Here is a 13,137-nt window from a genome sequence, read left to right on the forward strand (position 1 = left end):
AGAGAAGTTTATTTCTGATGTATTCCAAATGAATTTTATTCAAACAATTGTAGAAGATATTTTGTTTCCTAGTGCCTCTTTTATTTTAGCTATTCCATTTATATTTTTCAGTCTTTTTAGCAACTTTGTTATAAGATATAAAATATTTTTAAACCCAAGAGAGTTTTTAAGGCCTTCTTGACCTCTAGGTCTCATAAAAAGAAACTTTTTATGCAATTAGCTTAAAACACATTACAATTCAGCTGTTTACTGATGTTTATGTTATAAGTGGTGTAAAAACGCATCATTTCTCAGATTTATAGTTCTCATTTGCAGCTCTGCAGACATGTGACGAATGTGTGCTCACAAGCCTCTGTGAAGTGTTTTCAGGTCGAGTTTATCTTTCCCACAGTTGCATATGAGCATAGTCCACTGATGTTCTCTCTGTTAGTTTCTGCTAAATGGGAGGGGCTGCATTCAGGGCTCAGAATCAGGCTTGTTCATTTCTCCCATCGATCAAATTGTCCATTGAGAATAAATTGAATCCTTGCATAATGAAAGATTTGCAGACTGGAGTTTTGGAAATGTCGTTACAAATTTTCCTTGTAAAGAAATTAAGCAACTTAGCCAGTTTTCTCTAAATGAAGTAGAGTCTACACCACAAACGATCACCTAAAGTGTCAGGAAATAAGCTGTATTTTTTAAGAAAAGCCTTTAAAACTACATTTTTGAAGCATTGTGGCTAAATTGAATTCATAACCTGTTTGGCGAACTCAAACCACTCATTGATTGGAGTGAAGCGCGTCCTTTGTTTGTTTAAGTCTGTGTGCCGTTTGCCTTCAGTTCAAGGTTGTGATCTTTTTCTCATTCCACTCAAAAGTCGAAACTCACCTACAAACACAAAAACTCGATGTTCAAACAAGATCGTCACACCAACCGCTCAGGAAACAATTTTCAGCTAAAACACGTCTGTAAATTACTTTCTTCTATTTTTTTCAGTATGACACATTTTAGTTTTGTAAAACACTTTGAACTACCTTGTTGCTGAAATGTGATATAGAAATAAACTTGATGTAGTATTTTGTTTGGATATGAGCATGTTGGCAATTCCTCTAATTGGCTCCCACTTCTACACTTTTATCTGCACATGGGCTGCAAGAACTTCTCTTCTGAAGGCCTCAGTTCTCTGTTTGGTAAGTTGCAAGTTAAAATACATGCAGCTGTGGCTGCATGTGCAAAGCAAAATATGAGAGAAAAAATAAAGCAAGAATGTAAGAAGGATGTTGAATGCAATTTACCTTTATTTGCAAATAAAAAAAGACTTGAATATTTTTGTTACATGTGTAAATATAGCAAACAAAGTGAATATAGTGAAAAGAGGAAAATGCAATTAACAATGCACATATTCCCTAAAATGTTATACAGATACTTAAAAAAACAAGCACTTTTACACATTTTCCTTTCTATTAAGGCCCACTAGTATTTTGGCATTTTCTCTGATTTCATATCAAAATGACTCCTAACTGTGACAGAGGACTAAAGGGAAAGATTTTAAGGAGTTGAGATTAGTTGACGTACTGAAAACCCATAAAAATCATAATTACAGCAAACATAAAATACTCATCAGCATTCATTTGGTGGTTGTTTGGTTTCAGCATCCACCAAACTGGACCCAAACTCGTCACTTATAACTTGCTCTTGTGAAGGATTTACATACTAATGTGATACATTTTATTTTGGCTTACTTTACTGCTTTAAACTGTTCTAACTAGAGTTTTTTTGAAAAGCAAGGCACGATAAGACTTTACTTTAATCTATTACCAAGAAATGTGCAGAAAATATTCAAGCTTCATGAGGGAGGACATAACTTGAGAGGCAGGTTAAATTTAAAAGCGTCACCAGCACATACAACAAGGTGCAGCTAAAACAGTGTGATAGCTTAAAACTGTTCAAGTTATACACGGATGATTTTTGTTTAATGGAGGAATGAGGACAGGAACTGAATGTTAAATAGAATTATTGTATTACTATACATTTTTATTTAATTTGTAATGTAAGTCATTAGTTGTTTATTGTTATTGTTTTAACGGATGTTAAGTAGAGGAAAGATGTTTAAAGACAAAGTGAGTGGGATTATATAAGTATTTGCTTCTATCTACAACTTTTCCAACAAGACACTGATGAATAAGGATAAATGACTTATCATATCATTAATTATTTATTGTGAAAAGCTTCTTATAAGAATTTTTGATTTATCATTGTCTCAATGAATTTCAATTAACGAGAAATAAAGAACAAAGCTAACAGTATTACTGGAAATTTAATTTTTACTATCTTCTCTATAGTTTGTTCCACCAGGCCATCAATGTCAGTAAATTCAGCTACTGGGTGCGGTTATATGATATAAATCACAATTTCCATATTTCCAATGGGAATGTTTTTTTTAAGATCAGTATTTGTGTTGAATTCTATGCCGTGCAGTTACCTAAAAAAGGTATTAAGTGGGAATTTTAAAGCGTACATTTTAATGTTATCACAATAATACCACAAATTACTGAGATAAAATTCTAAGTCCACATCGCCCATCTCTACTGATGAATCACAGGCAGAGGGGAAGGCTTGAACATTTATTAATCTGCTATTTATTTTAGCTGACTCTGCTTCGTTGTATTCCATCTGATTGCTTTGTTCTTGTAAAAAGTCTGAAATAAACCTAAAAAAAAACACCTTGGAGGATTTGACAGTATGAAATATTCCCAATGATCCAGGAAGTCTGACTTAAATCCAACAGAAGTTTTGTTCTATGGTGGCCCTGAAGTGCAAACCACTTCAGCAAATCTAAAAATTTAAAAACATAACAACGTTAACTAAATACAATAATATAATTAAAAAAAAAAAAAAAAAAAAAAAAAACACATAGCATTAACTCAGCACAATTACAAATTAGAAAACACAATGACTTTAACAAAACAGAAGCGGGAAGGTCAGAGTGATTTGTTGATGAGGTTTGAACTTCAGGGCCTTTTACTTTTCCTTTTCCTTTAAAGAAACCACTTTTATCACAATGAAAATAACTTCATGGATACGATGAAAATAGCCTGAAAAGTCCCTCCATATTCACTATACATTTACATAATCTGAAGTTGTGTTTGGCATTTAGTTCACGGAGTGCTGGAACCGTATTACACATATCCTGTAATGTCATATCCTGCTGCAGTGGGCTTCTTAGCTCCTGGGGGTCCCTGAGCGCTGGACTCTGAGGTATTAGTACTTCGGACCATTGTCTGCCCCCTGCTGGCTGTGTTGACGGCCCCCATTTGCAGGGTGGGGTGGCGGTAGGTCTGTGAAGCTGTCCGAGCGCCTGTGCCAGACATCCCAACTCCTAATGGGTACGGATATCCTAACCCATGCCGCCTCCCCCGGCCGCCCTCCTCCTCCACACAGCAGGAGACGCTCAGCAGTCCGCCACCCAGCATGGAGATGAGCGCGGAGGCCAGGCCGAGGTACAGGCACTCGCCGAGCTCGTACTTCATGCCGGCTGGTATGTTTGGGCTGTAGAAGCTCTGGACGACCTCATGTGTGGTCCATGACACGGGTACCAGAGACAGGAAACCTGCAGCGAGAAACAAAACCCCACCAGCTCCAGCCACACGACTCTTAACTGTCCCCGCATTCTCCAGGCAAAGAGTGCACTGCATCCCTAGAGACGTCATGCCACTCGCAATGACGGACAACACGACGGAGATGACCATGAGGGCGCGGGAGGCCTGGAGGTCTGCCGGCAGCGCCAGCATGGAGTTGTAGGTCTCACACTGGAAGGCCCCTGTGCTCTGATAGACGCACTCCATCCACAGGCCCCTCATGTTTGCCACAACTGTGACGATGTTAGAGCCGATGTGAGCAGAAATTTGCCAGTAGGGCAGCACCGTGGCAACCAGGGTTCCCAGCATGCCAAGGAGGCCCAAGAAGAAGCCCATCAGCTCCAGAGCGAGTGACGCCATGTCAACAGCAGCAAAGATGGAGATCTGACAGGAAGCACACAGAAGAAGTTCAAGTAGATTAAACCAAAACAAAATATGTCTTATAATTTGTTCTTCACCAGAACAAATTATAAGTTACAAGTTTGTGGATGCTGACACCAAAAAACCACCAAGTGAATATTGATGACTTCTTTATTTTTGCTGTCATTAGGATTTTTTAGAGTTTTCTTCATGGTAGCTTTGATAGCATTGAGTTCTGTAAACTGATTTGCCAAACTCTGTTTTATGGAAATAGAGAAATTGACAAAACATCAGCTGGCCTTATTGCAGACATTGTGTAAAAGTGCTTATTTTTTGAGTATTTGTACCTTTGGGAATATGTGCATTGCAAATGACTTCTTTCCACTTTTCATTATTTTCACTTTGTTTGCCAAATATACACACATAACAAAAATATTTACATCTTTTTTTTTTTTTTAAATTAAGGTGAAGTACATCCGACATCCTTCTTATGTTCTTGCTTTACTTTTCCTCTGATATTTTGTTTTGTATATACAGTTACGGGAATAACTTACTGATGCAGATGTAAAATAAGTAATTCCATCTTTTAGAAAGCAACACCTAACAGAGCTGTCTGAGGCTTTCAAAAAAGGATTGCTGTGACTTTTGTGCAGATAAAAGTCTAAAAGTGGCTTAGGTCTTGGCAAAACCTTAAGTCAAGGTTATTTGTATAGAACATTTCAGCAACAAGGAATGTCAAAGTGCGTTACATCATAAAAACATCATAAAGTCACCCATTATGAAAGCCAGCAATAAACATTATGTTTTATCAAATAAATGCCACCAACAACATCAACCATACCCATCAAACATAATGATCAATATTCCAGTTAGTAATCAAAAGCAACTCTAAACAGGTGGGGTTTAGCCTTGTTTTAAAGGAACTCAGTGTTTCAACTGCCTTGCAGTTTTCTGGAAGTTTGTCCAGATTTGTGCACTGCCTGGAAACTATTTTAGGAAAAACATTAAAATGTTTTCTTTATTTCAGTATAAAACATATCAGGTCCTAGGCACATTCATGACTTTGCTTTTGTTTTTATTTCATTGCATTATTGTCTTTGTGATAAATAAATGTAAACAGCTGGTGAAGTACGGATTCAGATGGCAAGAAAGTTGATATGCTGTTTACATTATGTGTACAGTTAAGCTGAAAATCATTTAAACCTCTGCCACATTTAAATTTAGAATTGTTTTCATTCAGTGGAGAAGTTTGTCAAATAAAATATTCCAGTTTTTTACATTTTAATAAAAAAAAAAATAGAGATGTCAAAAATGATCTATAACCTGCATAAAAAATTTTAAAAATCTTTACTGCCATAACGTAATTAATTAAGTAATAATTATAGATAAATATTCATGACTGACATCAGAATGGAAACAGAAACATTTTATAAAGAAGTAATTGTATGTCAAGAATTACTTCCATCCATTCATCCATGTTTTGTCCCACCCACTAACTTAAATGCTTAAGGCAAATGTAAAAGGAAATGAATTAATAATATCTTTCAACATACCATTATTAAATAAAGTATATTCTCTTAGAAATTAAAAGATATTTTTAAAAGTAATAACATAGTTAATTCTATTTTTATTGATATTTTTTTCAATCACGGATAATTTATGACATTACATTTGTGTTAAATAATTGAAGTATTCTAATACTGTGGCACTGTTAGACCTCCGTACATTTAAATCTGTGACCGTTACTTTCTTTAGGGCAGATTATGTTTGTAGAAGTCTAAACTTTTTGCCAAATCATCTTTTTGTTTCTTCTGAGCAGCATGCAGTATGCCGACATGTTGACGTTCAAATCATATTTCATGTCAACGCTTTCAGAGTTCAAAGTCCTGTGAGGTATATATATATATATATATATATATATTGTTTCGTTAAGAAATAAAACACTGTTTCGCCTGAAAATAGACCAATATGTTCCACACGCATCCATATTTCATGCATTACCTGAGATTTCTGCAGGTTAGGGGAGAGCCGGACTCTGAATTTGTTGAAGATTTAATTCTGCTCCTTTGCTGCAGGTGGTGAAGTTGCAGCTGCAGACGATGAGGAGGCAGAAGGAGAAGATGTAGCCTGCAGCCAGTGCAGATTGTGTCCACCACTGGTATTTCTGTGTAACCTGCTGCTACTGCTACTCCAGTTGTGAAATATATTTTCTGCTTGCTGGATCAGACTCTGACTGCTTCCTCAGTCCTTAACATAGTGGCAGCTGTCGTGTTGCAGATGAATGGCACAGCCTGGATCAGACTAACGGAGTCAGAAAAACACTTTTAGGACTAACTCTGTTGAAGAATGTATCCAAATCTCTGCATTTTACAAATGATCCTCTTAAGAAAACAAGAACGTGGGACAAGAAATCTTCCACATTGTTCTGTTGCTGTCTCTCATCTCTGTGTTGGTCAGATGCTCTGGTGTCTTTATTTAAAATTTGGGTCAGTGTCCCTCATTTAGACCTTCACCTAATGTCATGTACACACACACACTGAAACTGTTGAACCTGATAGCGACTCGCATTCCTGCTGGCAGCCGGTTTAATCATTTTCTCATTTGTCATCTCTCCAAAACAAACCTTTGTTACAACGTCAGCAGTATTTTTGAACCAAAGAAAAAGCCTCAGCAACTTCCTGGGGGGAGGGGGGGAAGAAAAAAGACAATTATAGTTCATTAGTGATGTTGACAATAACCCGTCATATTTTAACTTTACCAGAAAAAATATATACATTTACATGTGTATTATGTAAAAACATTTGGGTAAATTTGACATATGCTAACAATATCAGCTAAATATTACAAGAAATGTGTTTTTGCTAGAATATCCTCACCTGCAGCATGGCTAAACCTAAAGAAGATATAGTTAGCTTGCCAGCTATATGTCTGAGAAACTTATTGAAACAGGTGCTGTGATAAAAACAACTACGCTAACAATAACTGAATACACCTTACAGTAAAAACAAATAATCTTTATTTTTACTTGCTAGCTCAAATTTTATTTTATGAGTAATTTATTGTTTTGCCCAGTATAGTTTTATGTCTACCAATACCCCTGATGTTTTGTTAGTTTTAAAGGTGACAATTAAAATTCTTTGACTTTATTGGAGGCTAAAAAGAGCATAACAACAAATAATGTCCTTATTTAAGGGTTTATAATAAATTAAACAGGAATGTTTTAAATAGTCACATTTTAAAGTCATATCTGAATTTCTCTGTTTTAGTTAAATTTAGGAAAATTAATTAAGTTACTGTACAACTGGCTTTATCTATTTTTAAAGAATATTGAAGAGTTAACAAATATTAAATAGAAATAAATCAGCAATTTATTTTTTAATGAAGATATATCTATACATATAACTACCAAAGTCAAGTCAAAATTATTCATTGTAATAATGCATATTGACCATAAATATGTATAGATTTGTAAACATACAAACACAATTTAGCCTCCTTCATTGTTTTATTGTTTATTTGGTAATTAAACTGTTAATAAGATAAATAGAGTAAATCTGAAGTGAACATTCTACAGGTCAGTATAATCTACTAAAAATTCAAAAACAAACTTGTAAAACAAAAAAGTAAGTCATATTAAACAATACATTTCTCCAGAAACACTGAGAATAATTAAAATCTCATGAATGTAAAATAGTTGTTCTTTTGTATATTTTGTAAAAGTTTCATTTTTCAGCTGAAATGTAATTTCTCTTTTTTGGCACATTCAACATTCCATATCCAAACTGCTGGCAGGCTGCAATAATAAGATGTGAATTTACAACTCAGGCTGACAACAGACTTGGCAGCCTCCTGTACCTAATCAATTAAAATATGTTTGTTGGCTTGTCGGTTTCTAGAGGATGATAAAGGTGGAGAGAAATTCCATAAATAAACATTACATACCATGCTGGTGTATCCCAAGATGAGAGCAAGTGAAACTTCTCAGGTTTTTTTAATTTATTTATTCTTTTTTTTATTTAAGCTTTTCCAATTCACAAATTCATTATTAGTCACTGGGTTTGCTTCTGATTAAGTTCCCAAACTTGAGTCTTCAGTTTCTGAGCCTTCCATCCAGGCCTCACATGGCCACATCATCATAATGGGATTAGGTTGTAATCCAGCCACTTCCCGTACAAAGCAGACTGAGAGGCCAACGTCCACACTCTCTGAAACACTGAGCCATTATTATGAACCACAGAGAGGCATTATATAGACACACTGCATATCAATGAGCCTGCTCAGGTCAGCTTGTGACCCTTTGTTATTATGTTGAAGCTGACTGCTGGTCAGTTGCTGTAAATCAGAGAAACAGACATATTTGAATTTGTTTGGTCTTGTACAAATAGTCTACAACATCATCGGCAAGAAGCTTGATGACATGAAGCTTGGTCCAATTGTAATGTAAATATATTGTATATGAGTAGTTAAGATAATTTAATTGAGTGAGGTTACTAATACATTTTTCTTCTTTTAGCGACTAGATCTAATAGTCATTTGAGTTTCTGTTAACTTCTGATATAAATGTTGTGATTCTAACATGAAAAATATTTCATAATCTACTCTTTCCTTTCTTTTCTGTGATGTATGCAATTATTGTTCCCTGACAAATTTTCAGAACTGACTTGAGACTGGTCAGAAAATGGTATATTTTATTTAATATGAGTTATAAGATTTTTCATACATAAAGCTTATGAACTGCTATAATAAACAACTGAAGGACACTGCCTTAGGATGCAAAATGTGTAATATTTACACCATAGATTTTGTGCACCCCAAAATATACATATTCCAAAGTACCTGGAGTGCTTTCTGAAGCATTTGGCCCAATAAAGGTTCAGTATCTCTGGCTGTCCACGTTCAGCTTTGGTTTTCCTAAATGCATGTTGAATGTATTTAGTTTTTAACTGGTCTTTAGTTCCCTCTAGTGGCCATCATAAAAGTTACAGCCTAAAATTTCTTGAGACAAAAACCATTGCACAATTTGTTTGTTTTAAAGGAAAGTGGCTGATTGGTGGCTTTTTTTTAGAAGACAATGCAGTGATTAACAGATATAGTCTCTAAACTAGTTGTTTTAAACAATTTTTCTTTCGAAATGGTTTATTAATACTTAAACATTTAAAACATGGTATTGCGAAATAATAGAGAAGATTTTTTCTTTTAAATTTTCACTTTTTCCCAATAAACACAATAAAAACAATTTGTCAGCTAAATTAAACTAAATATAAGAAAAGGACATTTAAAAAGTTTCTGTATGTTAAAAAGTTCTTTTAGACAATATTTCTTTCTAATATTATGTTGTGAAAGACATTTACACCAATTTCTAACTTGGAATAAGCAAGTAAGTTAAACTTTATTTATATCCCATTGTCATGGAAAATAGAAATGACAAAGTGCTTATTTGTGCTACTAATGCTTGAGAGTATCAGCCCAGACCAAACAGTCACATTGCTTGGGCTACAATAGTTGAAAACAGAAATGATTTGCTTAATAGTTTTTGTGAAATGCCTATCACAATATGGGTGCCGCATTAGCATACTGTCCTAATGCGCATGGGCATTATTGGTACGTGGGATTTTTTTCTGGGGCTCTATCCAGCAGTAAATCAGTGCAGCAGTGGAGGTCTTCGCGGTAAGGACTGTCAAACTGGCCACGCCTTTGAAAAACAAAAATACCCAATCAGGGAGCTCTTAAAATGATTATGGATCCACCGTCCAATCACAGCATTAAGAAAAAAGTGTCCCCGCCCCTACCACTATAAATGATGTTGAAAATCCCAAAATTCCATGCGCTAGCTGTGTCAAATGATTTGAAATGTGTGAAAATATACAAAAATAATTGATTGAGGTTATAAACACATAAAACATGATTGAACGACTTTTTGTGTTATTTTAGTTTATTTACATAAAAGATTCAGTATTTTTAAAATATTAAAAATGAGAAGAATAAGCGGATTATCATGTCTATGTTTGAAAAACGTCCTTTTCTCGGATTTGTTCAATGCGATTAAAAAAGTAGTACCAATGAGGGACAAAGGGAATGCGAATATAAATTTATTTCGGTTTATAACTCCATACTTTTAAGTTGAAAACAACAGGAAAATGAGCCAGACTGTGTGTAGTCTAGTCTCATTTTTTCTCCCTCTCAGGAGGCTCTTCTTCCCAGCCCCTTTGTTCGATCTAGTCGGTGGGTTGAGTCAGACACGGGAGGCCGAGCTGGACCCAATAAACCACTAGTACCGGCGAAACCAGAGCGGAGGAGATACCGAATCGGATAACCAGGAATAACAAATAAACGGAAAAAAACTTTGACTGAAAGTATTTCTGAAACGGTTCGGCTTCTTTAAGAGTCGTTTTTTTCTTCGACATCCTTTCCTAGCCGTCTTAGCTATCACCCTGGAGCATGAACCGGCAGGCTGACGGCTGCTAACCCCACACCGGTCTGTCTCCATCACCCACGCTGATCCACGTTGATTCTCCCCTTTCAGTTTTTTCCTTGGCTCAGCATCCATATTTGCATCCCAGGGAGTGGCAGGCACTAATCCGCCCTGTCTCTCCCCCTCCTCCGCCGGTGAGGACCTAGAAGTTAGCCGCTTCTCGGAAACCCCTCGGACTCTGCATTTCCACACAGGAAGGTGAGGATTTTCCTGCATGTTTTGAGTCATTTCAGACATTTAAAAAAATTCTGTCTGTTATTTTTGTTTTCGGGTGGAATTGAAGGGCAGAGTGAACCACGCTGCCTGCCGCAGTAGCTACAACAATAGATCAAACTGCTGGCGTTGTGTTACATTATCATCCCGACGCTTCCATCCTGTCCCTAAAGAAATAATAATATTTTAAGGCCTTATTGCTTATTCCATATGTAAAGCATTGCTTCAAACCACCAGCATCGCAATTTTGGCCAGTTTGATTTGATTGACCTGATTTAAAGCGTAAAAGGCCAATTTTTCTGAATAAAAATGTGTGTAAATAAGATGTAAAATCCACGGCTATGCATGAAAATCGCTTAATTTAATTCCTAACCAAATCTTAAACAAAATGAACATCCCTTATTTGAGGCCATAGCAGCGTTATGTCTTCCTAATAGGCTCTGGGCCATGATTTGTAGGACATGCTCCACTTGGGCACCGGCCTACATTGGACATTCATCAACCTGCTGAGACTATTACTTCACAATAAAAAAAATATGAAGAAAATTACTGTTATTCTTATTATTGCTTTTGAGAAATAGATTTCATGATAGGGCATTACCTTCCTTATTGATCAAAGTCAGCTAATGGTGTGGTTGTCACAGATTAAATGTGTGTAATAGCTAACTTGGAATATATTTGAGATACTTAAGCAGCAAACTTACTTAGATTAACATTTTTCTATAATTCAGCCGTATTAGAGGGTGTTTCAAGCATAAACGGCCTGCTTAAAGTTCCGCCACAAGTCCTGACTTGGACTAGGCCGCATCAGAACTTCCATTTTGTTTTGTTTAAGCCATTCATTAAGTTGTAAACTTGCAGGTGTGCTTGAGGTCATGCTGATTGTTGTCCAGGATTTTATTGCTGAGATCCAAATTCACAGTTTTCTCAGTTGCAACAAGTTGTCTTGAGCACCAGTGTTTTTATCTTGAAGCTCTCTTTCTTATGGTTTGAATCGTGAACTCTGACCTTAACTGAGGTAAGTGAAGTCTACAGCGCTTTAGATGTTGCTCTGTCTTCTTCTGCAATGAGTCTTTGATGCGTTCTTGTATTAATTTTGGTCGGTCATCCATTACTGGGAACGTTCAGAACTATGTTGTGTTTTATCCATGATTTATCACTACAAGACTTTAACTGGGCCATTCTAGCACTCCAACTCCATTCCTCCAGGGCTTCTATCCTGAAAACCTTTAGATGCATCTCTGCTCCACCGTGTTTCCCACTGAGCTCACAGTAAAGTTGAAAGTTTTCTGTCGCACAAATTGAAAACAACTGAATTTTAGATCTTGTACACATGTATCTCTATTTTCTTTATCAAAACAAATATCTCTGCCACAACGGAAATATTTTAAAATTTTTTACTTAATAGAACAATAATATTGTACACACAGGATTGGTTTCTGAAACGTTTTCATCAACATAAACTCACACAAACACGACCATAGCGTTATTTTAAACAAATTCCAAACCCCTAGGGGGCAGTGTAACGCAAAGCTAAAACCTGTCAGCCAATCAGATTGCTTCAAAAGAATCATGATTTCCTGTTACAAATTAAACATGGCACCTGGCGGTTCATTTTTGGGGACAGATATAATTGTTGAACTACTTTTAATTAGCATATTAATTACACTAATTAAAAATAGAATATAAAGTTATTAAAACACAAGATAATGTCTAATTACAGAAAATATTTTCCAGAAACCTCATTTAGTTTTTTTATTTTTGTGTGTGTGTGTGTAGATGCTTTTTCTTCTTTCTTTTCCTTATTTTTATTGTATACTTTCCTTAAAATACGTGTTTATGTGTTTGTTTTTGGTCTAGTTTCTAGTGAACCCATTGTGAGACAATCAATCACAACGGGTTCTTCATACACTATATCTTGCCTTTTCTTCTGATGTTCTATTCTTTAAGGTAAAACCTGTTTTGTTTTTGCACATTTTTGTTCAATATAGATTAAAGAAGTCACAGAACAGCTGGATTTAAACACACAGTTGGTTGCACTAGGGTTTAATTTAAAGGTATGAAAATAAATGGAGCTTGGATAACGCTATACTTTTTAGATTTTTATTAGTGGAAAAGGATCCACTTCCCGGTTATGCAATGCTTAGACATAAAAAATACAATAAAGTTTGTAGTTGAGTGTAACATAGTTTGAAAAGGTTGAAGTTGTAATAGACCATCCTCCTGCAGCTGTTTTCTGTTTGGTCTTATCTGAGACGATACAGTCAGGTTTTGTCTGGAATTTGGTTTGTTTCTTCTTGTTTGGAGCTCATAGATAAAACAGCCAGGCCACTGTACAAACTTTACTGTCAGTCTGACTCAGTTTGTTCTTCAAATGGATCGAAATATGAAATTTGGAAAAATATCTTTGTGTTTATAATGAAGGTTTTCATTACTTGGTTTGAAACAAGTAAAATGTAGATTAATTATCTT

General features: G+C 35.6%; 2 protein-coding genes across 4 annotated transcripts in view; one reads left to right on the forward strand and one right to left on the reverse strand.

Moving 5' to 3' along the window:
* Positions 1–1,260: 1,260 nt before the first annotated feature.
* cldn2 (claudin 2) lies at positions 1,261–6,486 on the reverse strand. The gene is made up of 2 exons (XM_044141652.1): positions 5,982–6,486; positions 1,261–4,004 (listed from the first exon to the last, which is right to left on the reverse strand). Exon 2 carries the CDS (start codon positions 3,978–3,980, stop codon positions 3,162–3,164), a length of 819 nt encoding a protein of 272 aa, XP_043997587.1. The 5' UTR covers positions 3,981–4,004; positions 5,982–6,486; the 3' UTR covers positions 1,261–3,161.
* A 3,655-nt stretch (positions 6,487–10,141) lies between these two features.
* clip2 (CAP-GLY domain containing linker protein 2) overlaps positions 10,142–13,137 on the forward strand; it is a 32,378-nt gene continuing 29,382 nt past the window's right edge. The window contains exon 1 of one of the 3 annotated variants that reach the window (XM_044140796.1): positions 10,142–10,650. The gene's annotated coding sequence lies outside the window, so the exon portion shown is untranslated. The remainder of the gene's footprint in view (positions 10,651–13,137) is intronic. The other 2 variants (XM_044140797.1, XM_044140798.1) reach the window with 2 other exon arrangements.

This window comes from Gambusia affinis, linkage group LG15, assembly GCF_019740435.1.
Source record: "Gambusia affinis linkage group LG15, SWU_Gaff_1.0, whole genome shotgun sequence".
Lineage (NCBI taxonomy): Eukaryota > Metazoa > Chordata > Actinopteri > Cyprinodontiformes > Poeciliidae > Gambusia > Gambusia affinis.

What these genes read in the sequence shown, in the direction of transcription:
- cldn2 (XM_044141652.1), bottom strand. Translation starts at nt 3,980, where the DNA reads ATGGCGTCACTCGCTCTGGAGCTGATGGGCTTCTTCTTGGGCCTCCTT.